The sequence below is a fragment of the Tetrao urogallus genome, assembly GCF_951394365.1.
Source record: "Tetrao urogallus genome assembly, chromosome: 13".
NCBI lineage: Eukaryota > Metazoa > Chordata > Aves > Galliformes > Phasianidae > Tetrao > Tetrao urogallus.
This window is the reverse complement of record NC_136826.1, coordinates 10192358-10210277: the sequence shown is the minus strand read 5'-3', so window position 1 is coordinate 10210277 and position 17920 is coordinate 10192358. Positions and strand designations below refer to the sequence as shown.

At 50.8% G+C, this 17920-nt stretch overlaps 1 protein-coding gene across 1 annotated transcript; it reads right to left on the bottom strand.

Moving 5' to 3' along the window:
- Positions 1-13064: 13064 nt before the first annotated feature.
- Positions 13065-14156, bottom strand: POU3F4 (POU class 3 homeobox 4; the record flags this gene model as incomplete). The annotated part of the gene is made up of 1 exon (XM_079542130.1): positions 13065-14156. The coding sequence occupies one exon, from the start codon at positions 14154-14156 to the stop codon at positions 13065-13067; it is 1092 nt and encodes a 363-aa protein (XP_079398256.1).
- Positions 14157-17920: the final 3764 nt, after the last annotated feature.

Here is a 17920-nt window from a genome sequence, read left to right as displayed (position 1 = left end):
TAGGGAAATATAGGAGAGCTGTCTTCAGCTTCAGAGATACTATGTCAGATGTGTTTAAATCTCCATCCTTGAAGAAACTGTACCTTGTAAGCAGCCCACCACTGCACAGATTTTGTAGACAAGCACTGATGGCTGTATATGTGTTGGCTATATTCTGCGTTGATTCTGCTCTTCTCAATAGCCATTTTACACCACCCCAAAAGGATTCTGCTTATGGCACAAAATAACATGTATGTTTGATTCCCCATGTCGCATATGGTTGTTCTTCTATGGTCTGGAATATTTCCTTCCAAGAGTGACCCTGAGAGAAGGAAGACTGCTTCTTTTTCCATCTTTTGGTGATGTTACAATTCCCTAACTTCCAATATTTTTTAAAAAGCCTCAAAGGCATGGGATAGACATAGATAGATATAAGCTGGCCTTTTCCAATCATATCCATCCCCTGTCAAACTGTGAGCAGTTGCTAAACGAGCATCCATGTGACAGAGGTTTTAGGAATATCAGTGACAGAATATTTGCAGATTTACTTTATCAGCCATTGCAGCAGAAAATCCTCAGTAATGTGAATTTCTCCTCTGTTTATCTACATGGTCCTTGCAGTGGGAGAACTCTGGCTGCAGGGAATGAGGAAAGTTGGCTGCTAGCCTTCAAGAGGTACTAATGGTAAGAGGGAAATCCTTGGCATTTTGGTCAACAGGGCATGAGTTTGGAGAGTGGAGGGCTGAAAGCCATAGACTTTGTACTGCTGTCGTGAGAAAGATATGGGCATGAGAAACAGGCTGATCTCATGGACTAGTCCAGCTGAACTCCACTTTAATATCTGTAAAGAAACTTAAACCCAGATTAACCTCAAGCAGACCCAGATTTCATTGTGAACATTTTTTACAGCTGTTCAGAGTTCTCTGGTATTCCAAAGAACAATTAACTCTGGTATCAATAATTTGTTTCTTCAAAGAGTTTATCCAGATGGTTATCAAGACAGTTTATATTTCCATAATTGAAATCGTATTTGACTGTTGTTGAACCCTCGGTATTTTTTTCGGTTTGTGGGTACTTTTTCCTACTGCATTACTTAGCTTATATTTGTCAGCCTGAGCAGTTGCTGGTCTCGTTTCATAACTGGAGATCTGGCACCGCTGCTTTGAGCATGCACCGTGCGCGGTGTCACGGTCCGGATCCCACTTTGTGCTCCTACCTCCTGGAGATGCCCCTGTGAAAAGAGAGGAAATTGCTTTTGGATAACATCGCTATCCTGTCCCAGCTGGCATTGGCTGGTGCACATATGTGTTTACATTTTGCTTTGAAAATGTAAACACTAATTAGGCATTAATAGGTCCCGGTTCTGGCAGGCGAGAGGCAGGGCTGTGCTTGGGGCTCTGCCCTGGCTGCAGTCCATGTCACCCCGCTCACTATCTGTGTTTCCTGGCACAAAGTGGGGATAATTGTTTATCCCTTTCCAAAGAGGGAGGGAAAGGACACCGGTGCAGGTCACCTAAGGACGACATATGTGAAAAGAACCACACTGTCACATCAGCACTGTGGTAGGATGGGAGCAGTTTGTAGTTCTGTGGTGCCATAGGATGAGTGCAAGAGGTATCTGGCAGCTTTATCCAGCAGGCGTAACTCAGCACCTAGTCCTGCTGCAGTGCAGGCTGTCCAGGTTTCAGTTCCGATTTGCTATGTAAAAAAAAACTTGTTATTCTTGTTCCTAATGTATTCTCTTTGCGCGTACCACTGTGCAGTAAAATGTTCACTGTGGTCCCGGCATGGTTTTTCCCGTGGCCATTTTGGGTCTTTGGTGCAGCTTTTGCATTTCCTTCAGCAGGCCTGCCGGAGCAACCAGCAGCCGTTCTAATTAGGCAAGCATAATTCCTTGCGAACCAGCCCTTCCCCTTTGTGAGCCCATAGATCTGCAGAAAGAATAAAAGAGCACTGATTGCCTCCTCCTTGCAGCCCTTCCACTGATGAGGAGTGTTGCTACACCTAATAAATTAAAGGACACAAAGTTAATGAATTTTTCATTTGAACTCGCAGCTAGGTATGGATTAGTGAGGCTGACGTTACTGAAGAGCTCAGAATGAGGAAGGGTCCTACAGGGACATTTTCCTCCTTGCTGAAGTCTTTTCAGTCACCTTTTCAAGTATTATCTTGCTCTGTAGAAAGAGCTCTTTTAACCGCACATAGCCTGTGGGGTCTGCTTTCTGTCCGCAGCAGAAATGTGATCATTCATTTTGTTTGTCTAATGGATAAAAATAAAGGGCAATGTGAATGACGTTCAGGCAGCCCCTCTGCTGAAAGAGAAGGGATTCAGAGGATCTGGAGCAGCACTCTGGAGCGGGCCTTTATTAGGCATAAATGCTCCCAATTCCTTTACGTTCCAGTGTACCACATTTACACCAGCTGAAGGTTTCCTTTCTTCTCCCTTGGGCAGTGGTGTGAGCTGCAGAAGGTTTGGGCTTAAGAATAAAACTACAACCAATTTATTAAGGAAAAAAAAAAAAAAAAAAGAATGAGATGAATGTCAAAGGACTTGTATTATTTGGAATTATTTTCTTGTAGTCCATAATTCTAAAAGGATTTTGGCTACTTTTAATGTAAACTGATTTTTGTCTGAAGCTTCTGAGTGGTGAGGGTGGAAGGAAGCAGGCCTAGAGATGAATGTATGTAAGGAAATAGTTTTTGACAGTGAAGGTGGTGAGGCACTGGAACGGGTTGCTCAGAGAGGTGGTGGATGTGCACCTGATCGAGGTGTCCCTGCTCACTGCAGGGGAGTTGTGCTAGGTGACCTTTCAGCGTCCCTTCCAACTCAAATGATTCTATGATTTCTTTCTTTATAGGTGTGTCTACCTTTTCCTTTTGGCTTTTTTTCCGTTTTAACTTGGCTTGAGAAGGAATTTATTGCAATCTGTTGATAGGCACCAGCACATCAGCATGAGCTGTGAGCGATATTCCAGCACGTGCTTCTCTTGTTAAAATATTTGCCAAGTGTTGCTGACTTCCTCCTTTCCAAAGACGACTGCTCTTGCTGAGCATCTCTGTGGGCTTTTTTCCGATTTACTTTTTTTTTTTAATTTTAATGAATATAACTTTGTGGATCAGACAGAATTTCAGTGTGTGTATTTGCGTTATGGCACTTGCTGATCTGTCTAGGCTGATTTGCAACTCAAATACTAAGAAAATATAATTATGAATGTATTTCTTAATGGAATCAAAACAGATTTCAGAGGAAATATTCACAGACAGCCAACAGTTCTGCATCTGAAATGCGCTGCGTTCCTTCGTATTTTCTCTATTCATTATTACACTTGCAAACAATTCATTATTGATAATTAATATTAATTTTGTACTCTTAATTGACAGTATTACCAGGGGGTGTCTAGCTCAGCCTCCCAGCATTAAATAATTTTTACCAATTTGTATCGCTCAGCTTGCTGCTTTGCTGATTTCCCAGTTGCTTCATCTCTGCCGCAGCCGCACGCGGGGGGACCGGAGCAGCCCCAGCCCGGCGGATGGGCGGCGAGGAGCGATGCGTGCAGGGCCGCAGGACGCGCCGTTTGATCGCGCGTCCCCGCCACCGTCGTGCTGCTGAGCGCCAGGTGTTTGCACAATGCAGTGCTCAGATGCGTTGTGCAGAGTCGAGCACCGCTACGAAGTGCAATTTCTGTCTAATCGAGGGCTTGGCGGCTCAGCTCGGCAGCCCTTCGTTTTCAGGACCCTGCTGTATTCTCGTTGTTGCTTTGATTCACTCCAGTATATTTGCAGATTTGCTATGGGAATATGTCATATGAATGTTTTCACATGCAAGCAGGCAAAAATGAATGGTCAGCCTGCGCTTCTCTGTGAAAGAGCTCAGAGTCCTCAATGCTTTCTTTTTTTTTCCAGAAAAAGAAAACGATACTCTCGAACTGAGCCCAAATGCTCTCTGCTCTGAGCATGGGAAGGAGCAGCTTTGCTTGTTTCCAACAAACCCTTTGGAAAAAAATCCAATTTGGGGATTTTATTTTCCTCTGTGAATTCCTACTTCCCATGTGCAGCATCCCATGCCCCAGTTATGGATTTTCCTCCTTTTTACTCCCTGCAGTGAGGCTGTCCTGCAGGAAACCTCCCATCTTGCAGCCTTTAGGGCTCATTTTCTCCCTCCCGTCCCCTTTTCCTCCTCTCAGAGGTCAATCAGGGCTTGTCATCACAGGGCTGGGATGCCGGGAGCCCAGCTCTGATTGGGGATCTTGCAGAATTTCTGCTCAACGTGCAAGTAACAGAGGCAGGCCAAGAAATAACGTTGAATTCCTGCAACTGAGCTTAAATGGCTGTGAAACCTTGTGGGATCCCTTAATTTGTCTGGTTTTCATCAAGGCTCATGACATCAGGCTCACAGTAGCCCATTTCAGTGAATTTCCTCATGTAACCCTAGTTCTTCGTCCTATGCTCCCATGTCAGTACCTCAGTCCCTGCTGGGTATGGTGTGTTAGTTAACTTAGGTCAGGCAACTCTATTTAAGTAATGCTAATCCTACTGTGCCCACACTGCATTTTTAATCCTTTACCACATATGATATTTTACACATATAGGTTTTTAATCCTCGATTGTAAAACAAATAAGATCACATTAGTGCTATAGCTGACGATGAAACAAATGCCAGTGACATCATTACACTTAATGTCATTTTAGCCTCTTTTGTGCGCTTGTAATGATTGCTGCTTGAAGGACCTGTTGTTTTCATTACCAGTTATGAGAATCAAAAGTGATTTTAAAGAAGAAAAAATAGTTTGATTTTTCCTTAGCAGTTTTTTGAGTTAATACTAGGAAATAGTTTATCTGCTTATTTTGCATGTTTTATTTTCATGGCTCCTTTCAGGCAGAAGCTCCTCCAGGGAAGTTCACTGTTTCAGAGGAGCTCAGCAGAACACAAGATATTTTTTTCACTGGGAATTTTTTGCTTCCTGCATGATAACTCTGTCACCTACAACAGACTAAAAAGAACATTAAGTTTATTATTTTGCCAGGAGAATTTATGTATAAATGCAGCAACTTGCAGTGACAAAGATTTTAGAGGGTACAGGATCCCCAGGTCAGCAAGATCCTGCGGTGCTGTTCATCTTTAGGGAAAAGTTTGTTGGGACTGGTTCCTGCACTGTGAAATACTACTTTTTAAGGTTCTTCCATTTCTGAATGAACTCAAAACTTTTATTATGTGCTTCCTTCCCTACAGAAGTTACTGGGATCACTGCCTTGAAGCTGGATGCTAGCAAGAGGGCTATTGACACACATAAAGCAAGTCAAAAGTTGGATTTTAGAGAAAATTACTTTTGTTCCTATAATTTTATCTATACATTGTTTTGATACATGGAGAGCTGCTCTAAAGCAACATGATTTGGTTCATATTGATGGGTTGATGGCGTGGTTGCTCTTTGTTCTGTAACACATCCAGTTCTTGGTGAGGAGTGACAGCAAGGGATCTTCACCTGTTTTCTCAACTACTAAGCACATCAGTCTACTTCTGAGGGGATCCTTTGGCAGAATGCTTCTTTCCCTTTTGGAGACTATCCTTAAAATGCTGATGCTGTTACTGGCCAGTGCTCTTGTGTGAAAAACCCCTATTAATCCCTCTTGCCCTCTGCACTGCCATCCTTGTGTGCACCCACCTTCCCCTTACCTACTGCCAGTTCTCTTCCTTTCTTTCCAGCTTGGCTATTTCAGAGTTCACTATGCTTTGTGCTAGCTCACCCCTATTCTGACAGCACCTTTGCCAACTCTCCATCACCACTGCAAGTACCAGCAGCCATTGGGAAGTTTGCAGAGTTGTGGCCAGCGCTCTGATTTCTTGGTGCAACCTCAGCCACGCAAATACCAGGATCATCCAGGTACCTTGACTTCTCTATGTTTTAACCCTCATCTGACATTTGTTCTAAAATGCGTACTGGCAGCAGCAGGGAACCAGTTGCATTGTGATGGTGTTTGAGTGCATGAGAGGTGTTACTACAGGTGTACATAAGTTACAGGCTGTTGAAGATGTTTGGTTTTCACATTCATAGCTGATTGTTTCATAACACAACTTTTGGAGAAGGGAAGATAGCCACAGTAACACCAAACCCGCAGCTCTCTGTGATGTTGTGGATTATACAATAATACCCATTGCAGTTTCCCTTTGAGCCCTCCTGTTGCTGATAGAAACATTGAAACATACAACCCTCTACCAGGACAGAGGGATTTTTCTTCTTCCTCCATTACAGTTTCTGGTCACTCCCTGGTCATCAAACTCTGATGATGTATGGGGTGTCTACTGGTCTCTCACTTTTAGGGACCTTTTCCAGACCTGGCACAGCCTCTGCACCCTGTTAGCTCCTTTGATTCTCTCTGTGTTTAAATCCATCTATGTATGTTTTGATATCACCACCCTTGGCAGTTCAAAGAACAAATCCCTCTCCACTACTTCCTTCTGTATTGCTCCTCATACTGAGGAAATCTTCATCTTTAGCAGCATCTTCAAATTTTGCCTTAAAATTCACCTTTGTGGTTCCTGGATAAAATTGTTCAGGATTAAACTGGTGGGATGTTGTAGCTAGTGCCCATCACATTGCCCTAGCCAAGACTCTATACACTGTAGGATTGGAAAACTGATCCAAAATGGCCATGGTCCATCACTCCCCAGCTAAAATCCCTCAGGAAAAACAAAGACCCAGGAGCACCTGCTTCATCTTGGGTTGCCAAAACAGTGCTTGTGGTAGGGTCTCTTCCTTCATGGAAGGGTTCTTCCTGTGGATTCATACAACCAGGTCCAGAAAAGACCGATGCTTTGGCAGCTTGAGTACACATTGTCCATCTCCATGGGCACTTGTTAATGTACTGTAGCTGACTTGTGAAGAATATTTAGAAAAAAAGAAAATATATATATACATGCACAGTGTTTAATCGGCTTATAAATCCCATTGTCATGTACAAGTGGGATGGATAGTCTATAGTGGTCCAAGCGGGCTAAGAGGAGACTGTGGGACCGGGAGCATTGTCCCTGCTGTGTGTCAGGGGTCTCCCAAAAGTTTTATTTTCTACATTTTAGCTTACTAACTCTGAGGACTGAAGGAAAGCTTCAGTCTCTGCTCAGGTCTCCTAATTTCCCTGTGGGCAGCTGCTGCTTGTGTGTGCCAGAGGTGCGATGTTGGTGTGTTCTACACTGACTCCTTGCCGAGCTGTGTGGTTGGGTTGCTGGCATCATCTGTTCTGGCTGTTTCAAAGGGGAGAATTAATACTATGCTGTCATTGCATTCCCTTTGCAAATTTTGTCAAGCTTCATGCTTTGCCATTTTCTGTTCTCTTTACAGTGTTTGTTACAAGAATGGGATATGGTAATTTTAATGCCCAGTATAGTCTGTGAAAGACTGTAAACATTTAATAGACCCATAAACACAGGCTTTAACCTTTTCAATATTTGGCACCTGACGGGCCCTCACCACACCATGTCCCCCAGGGTACTGTTGCCAGCAAGAGGCATGGCCACAGCAAAGGGCACCCACCAGCACCAACGTCCAAAAGGTTGGAGCATTGCAGCCAGCTGCCACCTCCCTTGGGGGGGACACACGATGTGCTACCGCCGTGCTGGGGCTTGGGCTGGGAAAATGCCCAGGATATTTGGCATGAAATAACAAGAAGTGTTTTTGTCATCAAGGGTGAAGAACATACAGAGTTTGTACGCAGGGGTGCCACAAATGTTGTACGGTTGGAAATCAGCTGAAATTTGTGTGCAGCACAGTGAGTGGCCTTAATATACCAGGCAAGGCAGGCTTTACTTTTTAATCTCGATTTAGGATGGATGCAACAGGCACTGCTTTGCCAAGTTGAGGTTAAATTGCTCTGTTCTCCCCTTCTGTCCCTGGCACAGCATTTGGAGCAGCCCAGCAGTAGTCGGCCAAGAAGAAAGAGCAGTTTTCTACTACAGCTTTACTACAGCATGGGTGCTATACGACAGTATCACTTACTCCGTGATTTTTTTTGTTAAAATGTATCATGGCTGTATAATTTGGGGTGCGCTGTGTTCTCTCTGCCGCGGCTATGTGCAGGGCAGGGAGTGGGAGCTGCACACACACGGTGCAGCATTGACCATGGGGAGGATCAGCCTGCAGTCCCCGTCCTTAGGCTGAGCTCCTGCTGCTGGGCTGCTTCCCTATATCAAAGGTAATAAAGTTTTAAATCAATGGAGTCTAAACCTATGCAGAGCTGTAATCTTCCTGTCGGGTCGGTAATCCCCCCATGACACTCGCAGGATGGTTTCTGCAAACTCCACGTTCTAGCCCTGAATTAGCATTTCTTAGATCGGAAGGACCCGCTGTGTCCATACAATGCATGTGAAGCCCAGCGCAAAGCACAACATCTCAACAGTGTTTGTAATTCTGTGTTAGCAACTCCATTTGCAGAAGCTGGAAAAAGCTGTGGCTGACTTTGTCCCTCCTGCAATTGTGTTTTTGTCTGGACTTTGACTTCATTCCCCCCCTCCAGCACAGCCTTTGCACAGAGCTCCCAGCACCAGCGGGCAGTGCTCAGTCTGGTTGAGGCGGATCGCAGTGTCCTGAGAGCAGCAGTGTGACACAGATCCCATCCTCCAGGCAGAGCCATGGCCAGAGGAGCTCAGGCACTGCCATTAGCCATAGCCACGTTCTGGTTAATGAGATCTGCAGGCTGTTTTGTTAATTATTATTATTATTATTTTCCTTCCCAAAGATAGAGATGCAAAACAGAATTTCACGCCTCAGCCAAAAAAGAAAACAACATCCGCGCAAAAATGGTGTTTGGAGTCCGGGTAAATATTATTTGTACTTGAGCTGCAGATGCTGAGGAATGGCACAACTGAGGAAAAAAATCCAGGGGCAGGAACGTGGGGTCACTTTGGGTTCCTCAGCAGTGCCCAGCAGTGGCCAGAGACTGCTGCCTGCTTCTCACTGCTGCTGCAAGACGGGTGTTCTGACAAACTGTGCTTTGCAGAGCATTTGCAGTGCTGCTTTGTGGCACAGCGCTGAGCGGGGCAGACCTGCAGAGCCTGGGGTCAGGTGGGAGCACAGCACTACAGCTCACCACTATATTTGGGCTTTTGAAGCTCTTCTTTTCTTGCTTGAAATCCTGTATCTCTGCTCTCAGGGTGGAAGCAGAAGCCTTGCTTTTTTTTCATGATATGAAAGCAAAAGTTATTTAGTTTGGCCCCCTCCGTATATTACTGCTAACAAAAATAGATGCTGCTTGCTCTAACAACAGTCCGATTTGGAAATTATTTACCATTTAGACTTTGTCTACCCTAATTGCTTTTGATACTTCAGAATATATGTAATGGAAACCAGCTGAAAGGCCGGGGTTTAAAAATGGGCTCTTGCACATTGGAAGTAAATTTTATCCTGCAATCAGCCCTCAAGATCTTAACTGCATCTCTCACGTCTCCTAACTCTGTAATTGCTGTGGAGCCTTTCTGGTCTGCTGGTTGCAGGCCACGGTGTAGGGAAAGGGGAAAGCAGTGCAGCATGGGGTTGACCCTGGGTTTGGGGACGTGCAGCAGGGCCGTGCCTGAGGCTGCACGTTCTGGGATGTACGAAGGCACAACGAAGGACTTACGTGCACAGCCATCTCCCTGCATTAAGTGGAAGCTGCCCTGGTGTGTGAGGGGATGAGTTGTGCCCGTGGGATCAGACCCAGTGCTGAAGGACCCATGTGGCTGCATGCTGGGGGCTGCTTGGCTCCATGCTATAAAGCCGCTCTTAAAAGCAAAGAGAGACAAGCTTTAAAAACTCTTCAAAGGAAAGAATTTAAGCCTTGGTCAGAGGCAGCTGGTTGCGGGACCACCATCCCTATGCTGGGCCATATGAGACCGTGGTGCTGTGCAGTTCCGTAACTTTGCTTCCAAGAGTACACCCTCCTGTGGCCCTGTTCTGCTGCAGGAGAGCACAGCTTTTGGCTGCATTTGGACACTGCATATGGAGTAAGCCTCACATCCTCTTCTTTTCTAATACCCTACTAAGCAAAGGTGCTTCAGCCTCAAAAATTGTTAAACGTACTGAACGGTTCATCGGAATCCCAAAGCAGTGGAATTCATTGCTACCAGCAATGCTTCTTCCAGCCCCTTATTGCAGGAGCGGGTGTGACATCCCAGCACTAAATCAGCATCTCCATCACTGCGAGTGGCTGTGGGTGTGCAACACCAGTCCTCCTCATGGCCGTGCCAGGCCTTGGTGATGATTGTTGTTATTGTGCTTTTTAAATAATCTCCTAAATTCAGAGGAAGCCCTGACCCGTGAGCGTCCAAGTTCCCTCCCTCCCCCCTCTGGTGCCGCTTTGTGCTCGGGGTGCCGGCCGCGTGGGGCACGGCACAGTGCTCGGTGCTTGACATTAGGTGGCACAAACGAGTTTCCTTCTGCTCGCCGGAACGCTGATGCACAGGGAATAGTGAGACGAGAATTGTCTTTTTAAAATGAATTTCTCCTTCCTTGATTTTGATGTTGGTTGTTTTTTTTTTTTTTTTTTTTCCTTCTCCGGCTTTCAAGTAGTCCTTGAAGTTCTTTTGCTGATGAACTTTACTTCTTTCATCGCCTCTTTTTTGGCTGCGGGCACATGGCTGGAAGACGACCGGAACGCAGCGCTCCCCATGCCGGGCGCGGAGCAGCCCCGCGGCTCGGAGGAACTTCGTTGCGGCGGGACCCCTCCGGCCTTCGGCCCCGCTCCCCTCCAGAGCTGAGCGGCGTGCGGCCACAGCCGGGGCCGTTCGCGACCCTCTGCCGTCAGCTGGCGGCTCGACGCGGCCGTCTCGTTGCGTCGATTGACACGCGGGGGGCCGGGGCCGCTTCCTCCTCCCGCCGTCCTTTTCTCCCGCCTCGCTCCCGCGGGCCGCGGGGCGACGCCCGCGAGGCCGCGACCCCCCCCCCGGCCCGGCCGGGCCCGGCGCGCAGCGTTCGGCCCCCCGCCGCTCACGGCCGCGCACCGCAGTTTCCTCGGCGGCGGCGGGGCGGAGTGCCGGCTGCGCTCGCTCCGTGCCCGCACCCCTTCCCGCGGGCACCGCTCACCGCGCGGCCGGCACTCGGTATGACCGCCCGGCGGCAGCGCCGCGACCCCGCAGCCCGGAGCGGGAGCGGCCGGCAGCGGGAAGGGAGGCGGCGAGGCCGGGGTCCGCCCGCGCACAAAGCACGCACCGCACCACGCGTCCGTGCCTTTTGTAAAAACGTTTATTTAAACTTTTTTTTTTTTTTAATGTTGATTTTTTTTTTTAATTTTTCCTTTTACAACAACAAAATATTGCGTCGGTAGAAACCCCTCCGCCCGAGCCCGGCCGAGCACCACCCGTACAGCGACTGCCCCGTGTGCGGCCCCGCACCGCTGGGCCCTCTGCTTCCTTCGGCTTTGGGTTCTATTTTTTTTTTTTTTTGTTGTTATTTTTTTGTTTTTCTTTCTGAAACTTTTTTTTTTCTTTAAACATAATGCGGAATTTATTGAAAATAAATAATTGTTGGCAACTGCAATAGGCAATTTTGGATAAAATAGTTGAAAAAAGCAACCTTTAATGAAAATAGCGTTTATTATACATCAGTTACTAAATGAATAAACTAAATGATCTTTCTTTAAATTAATAACTTCCAAAAAACGTTTAATATACAAAACTGTACAGTTATAAAGTTGGCAGAAATAGGCAGGTCCTCAGTGTCGAGATTTTTTTAATTTTTTTTTAATTTTTTTTTTTTTTTATAGCGCTTACTGAAAAATACTTGAAAAATAGAAATGTCGAAAGGAAAAAATCTGAAGGCCGGGGGAGGGGGAGCGGGGCACGGCCCCAGCCCGGCCCGCACCGCTCGGGGCCCCGTCCTTGTGCACAACGTCCAGGGGGCGGCACGGCTCGGCACTTCCCTATGCTGAAAGAATGGGGTATGGCATTAGCGTTGTATTGACTTTGTTCTCCTCCTTTTTTTTTTTTTTTTTCCCCTCCCGGTCCGATATATATATATATATATAATATTATATAGGTATAATTTTATATATATATTTTTTCCGCTAATCCAGCATCCCTGTGACGCGGAAATAAGCTCAGCGTGAACCAAATGCTGCCCCCCTCCCCCTCCCCCTAAATCACGACCCCCCCCACCCCCACCCCCCTTTTCGCTATTGAAACAAAACACAGAGAAACTGATTTCCGAAGCCAAAGCGCAGAATTACGAAGGTGTTTTACTACAGACCTCTCTGTCTGGCGCTGACCGAAAAGCCCCGAACGCCGGGCGCTACGAAACGCCGCGGGCTTGGGGTGATGCCTCATTTCGGATCACTCGGAAATTATTATTTTTAATTTTTTTTTTTTTTTTTTTTTTTTTTTTTTTTTTTTTTCACTGGAGGGGGGTGGTCAGAGATTGAAACTTGACCGGTTGATCGGGGGAAGTTGTTGGGACGGAAGGGGGAAGCGGTGAGAAAAGAGCTGGTTGGTGGTAAGGAGCCCCGGGAACGGCGATGGGAAAAGGAACGGGAATAGGAGAGGAAAGGGGAGGGGGACGGGGAAAGGGATGGGAACGGAGAAGGGGACGGGGGTGGGACGAAGGGTGGCGGCCGCCCTGCCCCGTCCCCGCTCGGTGCCAGGCGGGGAGGGAAGGACGCGGGACTGCTCGATTCGGTACAAATTAGCTCACAAATATTGTGTACAGTTTGTAGTAAAACACCTCAGCCATTTAAAAACGCTATAGAAGTCTTTAAAAATGCAAAACTAGTCTATTGTAAAACAGATTCACCTGAAATACAGCTGATATAACCAAGGCGCTGGAAGGTTATTCATAGGCACACGTCTGTCTTTTTTCCTTTCTGTTGTATTTTTTTTTCCGTGTTTTTCTTTTTTTTTTTTTCGCGTTTTTTGTTTGTTTGTTTTGTTTTCCTCCGTCCGAAGCCCGCCCGTGTCCGCGAGCAGCGCCCATCCAGGGCCGGGCGGCGGGCACCCCCGGCCATTCGCAGGCGGCGCTCAGCCCGGGCCGCCCCTCCGCGGGGTCGGGCGGCGGCGGCGGCGGCGGCGCGGCAGGGGGGGGGGAGTCGGGCGGCCGCGGGCAGGTCCGAGCCGGCGGCAGCCCCGGTCAGAGGTCGTGGCAGGCCGAGTCCGTTTTGACGCCGTGCGCGTACACCTCGTGCTGCTGCTGCTCGCCCGGCGGCGTCATGCGCTTCTCCTTCTGCCGCCGGTTGCAGAACCAGACCCGCACCACCTCCTTCTCCAGCTGCAGGCTGTCCGCCAGCGAGGAGATCTCCTGCGCGGCCGGCTTGGGGCACTTGAGGAAGTGCGTCTCCAGCACGCCTTTGACACTCACCTCGATGGAGGTGCGCTTCTTCCTCTTCCTGCCCTGCGCCGCGATCTTGTCGATGCTGGTGGGGCTGCCGGTGGAGGAGTCGGCCTCCTCCAGCCACTTGTTCAGCAGCGGCTTCAGCTTGCACATGTTCTTGAAGCTGAGCTGCAGGGCCTCGAAGCGGCAGATGGTGGTCTGCGAGAAGACGTTGCCGTAGAGCGTCCCCAGCGCCAAGCCCACGTCGGCCTGGGTGAAGCCCAGCTTGATGCGACGCTGCTTGAACTGCTTGGCGAACTGCTCCAGCTCGTCCGAGGTCGGCGTCTCCTCGTCCGAGTGGTCCTGGCAGTGGTGGCCGCCCAGCTCGCCGTGCTCCCCGGGGTGCAGCCCTTGCGGCGGCGGCGGCTGCTGCGCGGCGGCGGCGGGCGGCGGCGTCAGCCCCCCGTGCTCCAGCACGCCGCCCACCGCGAAGCCGGCCTGCGGGTACACGCCGAGCGGGGGGGGCTGCCCGGCGGGGCCCAGCGAGCCGCCGTGCGCCGGGCTGGCCCCCCAGGCGCCGGGGTGGTTGGCGTGGGGCGAGTGGTGCGAGACGTGGGGCGAGCGGTGGTGCAGCAGCGCGCCCAGCTGCAGGTCCTCGCGGCCCGGCTTCACGTCGGGCTGCTCCAGCGGGCCGCCCGCCAGCGCCGAGGGCCAGGGCGCGGCGTCGCTCAGGCTCGTCACCCAGTGGTGGCCCAACGGGTGCCCATTGCCGGGGACGCCCTGCAGGTACTCGCTCTGCAGCAGTTTCTGCGGGTTGCGGAACGGGCTCCCCTGCTGCATGCCCGCGCCGTCCGCATGGGCGAGCGAGCCGGAGCCGAGCAGGCCGTAGGGGTTGGAGGCGGCTGTGGCCATGGCCGCCGCGCAGCCCCCACGAGTTATACTGAGGCGCCGCCGCCGCCTCAGCCTTTGACATCCACCGGCACGGCGGCCCGGGCAGCGGCCGCCCGCCGACTGGCAGCCGCGGGGCCCAATGGGGGCGCGCCGCCGGCGGGGCCGCGCTGCGCGGGCCAATGGGGGACGAGGAGGCCGGCGGGGGGGCGGGGCGCGGGGAGCCGGGCTCCGCGCGGGCCCGAGGCAGGAAGTGAATCACTCCGCCGCTGCTCCGGGGGCCGGGCGCGACGCGGCCCCGCCGCTTAACTCCTTCCGCGCCGGGCGGGGCTGGGGGGGGCCGCGGGGCACCGCTTAAATGACGAGCGGCGGGCGGGCAGGCGGCTGTACCGGGCGGGGGAACGGCGGCCGCGGGACCACCCCGGCGAGCGCGGCCCCGCGTCCCTCTGCTCCGTTCCGCCCCGCTGCTCCCCGAGGTGCCGCGCGTGGTCCGCGTCACACCGAGCGCCCAGCGCCTGCCCCGGGCTGTGCGCTCCCGAGGAGAGAAAATAACAAACAAACAAGCGAACAATAAAACCCACTAAAAGCCGTGGAGAAACCCCCACGGCGCCCAGCGCGGCCGTCGCCCCGCGGTTCCCCCTCCCCGCGCCGTCCCGCTCCGTGCGGGGCTCCGCGCTGCGCACTGGCGGTGCCGCTGACGGGCGGCCGCGGCGCGGTGCCCTTATTGGTTTGAAATTCCATTAAATATATTGCAAGAGCGCCTAGGTTAAGCTTGATTTAAATTTGCATACATTTTCATATATTTAGCAGAAATAAAAGAAGGCTTGCAGCTACCAGAAAGTCATTAAGGCATTAGTTTCCCTGAGAAGACAGATCTGAAGAAAATTCAAGAAAATGAGAAAATTGATAGAAAGAAGGTGAGCTCCCCCCGGCCCCCCTTCCATCCCCGCTTTCCTACTTTACCACTATAAAAGCCCCGGGAATTTCTCGCCGGGGCTCCGGCACGGCGCTGCCCGCAATGGGGCTCGGCCGGGGCCGCCCGGGGGCACCGCGGGATCCCGCTCTGCCGCCCCCCTGTTCCGCTCCCTGGGTTCGGTCCCGGTCCTCGGGTGCGGGTCGCGTCGGGCAACGCGACCCGGGGACAACACGGCCGAAAGTTTGCGGCTCCTCGGGAAGCGGCCGGGAGCGAGAGGAGGGGTCAGCGCGGAGGTCAGGGGATGACAAATGTCCCTGGGAGAGGCGCGGCTGCGGCGGAGGGCAGCGGCGGAGCGCCGCATTCATCACCGCGGAGGGCGGATAAAGAGGGACCGCAGCGCCCGTTTGTTTTTTTTTTTTCCCTTTCTTTTTTTTTTTTTTTTTTTTTTTTTTTTCCCTTCCCTCCTCTCTCCGCCTTCACGAGCTTCTCAAAATAAATATCACCGGAGCGCGCGGAAGACGATGTATATATATTTATACATATCTCCACGCTGTATAAAAACGTAACTAAATTATTTAAAATTAATTTGCGCTTGAACTTCCGAAACAATTTTTCAAATCCCATCCGCCCGTGCAAACAGACGCGGAGCTCTGCCGCTTAATGAAGGCAGAGCGCGGCAGGGAGATAAACCCGACCGTCCCATCCTCGGATTTGTAGCCGATGTGCTGCGGCCGGGGACAGCGCTGCCGTAGGAGGAGGTTCCGTGCCTCCTCTGGGCGCGTTTGGGGGTATTTTAAAGTGTTTTTATCTGCATATAGTTAAATCTCGGCGCTGTTCTAACTAATCTGCTGGAGAGGGTTTCTTTAGCTCTTTCCTGTCAGTCTAACTTCCCAAGTGTAACAGATGCCGCTCTCAAGCGGTCCTTTCTGCTGCTTTTCTTTATTCAGCCTCGCATATTTCTCCCCATGATCTGGGTTTCCATAGAGAGAGGAATAAAAGGGGGACCATGGCCACAAATCCCCTGCCCCATGCAGAATAAAAGAGCCTTATTCAATAGCCGACCCCGTCTGGACATGGGAGAAAAATAAGTACATGCAAAGCTACTGTTGCAAGAATTTGTAACTTATTTTTCATAGACTGGGACCCATTAAAGTAAAAAAAAGTTTCTCGGTTCGGACCGAGCTCTGCGGTCCTCCTGCTCCGGTGCCTCCGCACTTCCCGTTCCCCAGCGAACCCCCGGCGTTAATTTTTTTTTCCTTTTTTTCTTCTTCTTCTTTTTTTTTTTTTTTTTCTTTCTTTTCTGCTAAATCTTTGGCACGAAAAAGCTCGCACAATAGCCGAAGGAAGCCTACCGTCTCGGGGCAGCTAGAAGTCGCTATAGAGAAAGGCCGGCTTTGAAGTGGAGGAGCTGTCATTGTGGCGGAGTCCCCGCGCCTGGCGCAGGCTCGGCCGGGACGGCCGCTGTCGGGGGGCAACTGCTCGGAGCCCCCCGGCTCGGATCGCCCTTCCCGGCGTGGGATCGGGGCGGGCGCGGAGCTGCAGAGCCCGGCGGAGGCAGAGCCGTCACCGCGGCCGTGCTCCGTGGGGGGACGGGGTTGCTGTGTCCAGTGTGGGGCTGCCGGAGCTCCTCCGGGTGTGCGGGTGTGAGTGGTGCGGTGGTGCGGTTCCGTGCGGCGGGGAGCTCCCCGAGAAGCGCGAGGAACGGTGTTGTTATCACGCGTTTATTATATTTTAGATTTTTTTTTTCTCATTGTTCATCCGCAGAAGGAGGAGGGGGGGGAGGGGGGGGGGAAAGAGGTCTAAAAGGGGTTCGTTTTGATTGTGTTTAATACGGCATGAAGCTCGGAGCGGTAAGCGGCGGCTCGGTGTCATGACCTCTAGATTGAAAACTTCACCTTCAACACAAGTTCACTCCGGAGCCAGGACGAGTCGGGCTGCGCTCGGTGGGAACAAGTGCAAATTTCCAAACAGAGTCAATCAGAGCGGGGAGGGGGGGCCGGGGAGGGCATTCGGCGCTCCCGGAGCCAGGAGTTGAGGTTCTCATTGTGTACTTCAAGGCGCTGGTACGAGAACCGCCGGGTTCCGGAGGTGCTTTGTGCAAACCTAACCTGCACGGGAGAAGGTTGGGAGGAAAAGAGGAATTTACGGAGTATTAGCAGAAATTAGCCAATACCGACACAAGCTCAATTAGTTCTTTTTTTTTTTTTTTTTTTTTTTTTTTTTTTTTTTTTTTTTGGTCTCTGTTGGCTGCTCTTGAACGTGAGTAAACGCTGTGCAGGGAGAGAGGAGGGAGAGCCGCAGCAGCGCAGTGCCATCACAGAGCCGCAGCTGTGGCGGACGGACAGATCGCAAATGAACGCTGTCCCAGTGTCAGAGCGGCCGCAGCCCCCACTGCCCCCGTTAGCACCGACCCCCCCGCAGCGGCGGGGCAGCGCACGGAGCAGGGTAGGCAGGGACAATGGGCGAGGCACGGGCAGAGAACCGCAAGGTAAATGGCATTTGTCTTCTAACCGCTGAGCTTTCCAAATCGTTCTGTGCGGCTCCTCGCTGCTCTGCTCCGATCGCCATTTATTATCTCTCTCTCTCTGTGTATATATATATTTTTTTTCCACGTTGTTAATATTTGAGAAATGTACTTGCTGGAGAAAAAAAAAAAAATGTCGTTCATTTGTGCACGAGCACGTCATGTTCTCCGCCAGCTCGGCGGCTGTGTGGCAGGTACTGCATCGAACATTTGGTTGGTTTGCAGCTGAGAGCAAAAATAGTCCGGGAAGTCTCTGCAAAACGCCCATTTGCAGCGTGGCACCGCTCTCGCCGTGGGTTATGCGCACCCCGGATTAAATCCACGAAGGGAAAGGTCGGGTTTGTTGTG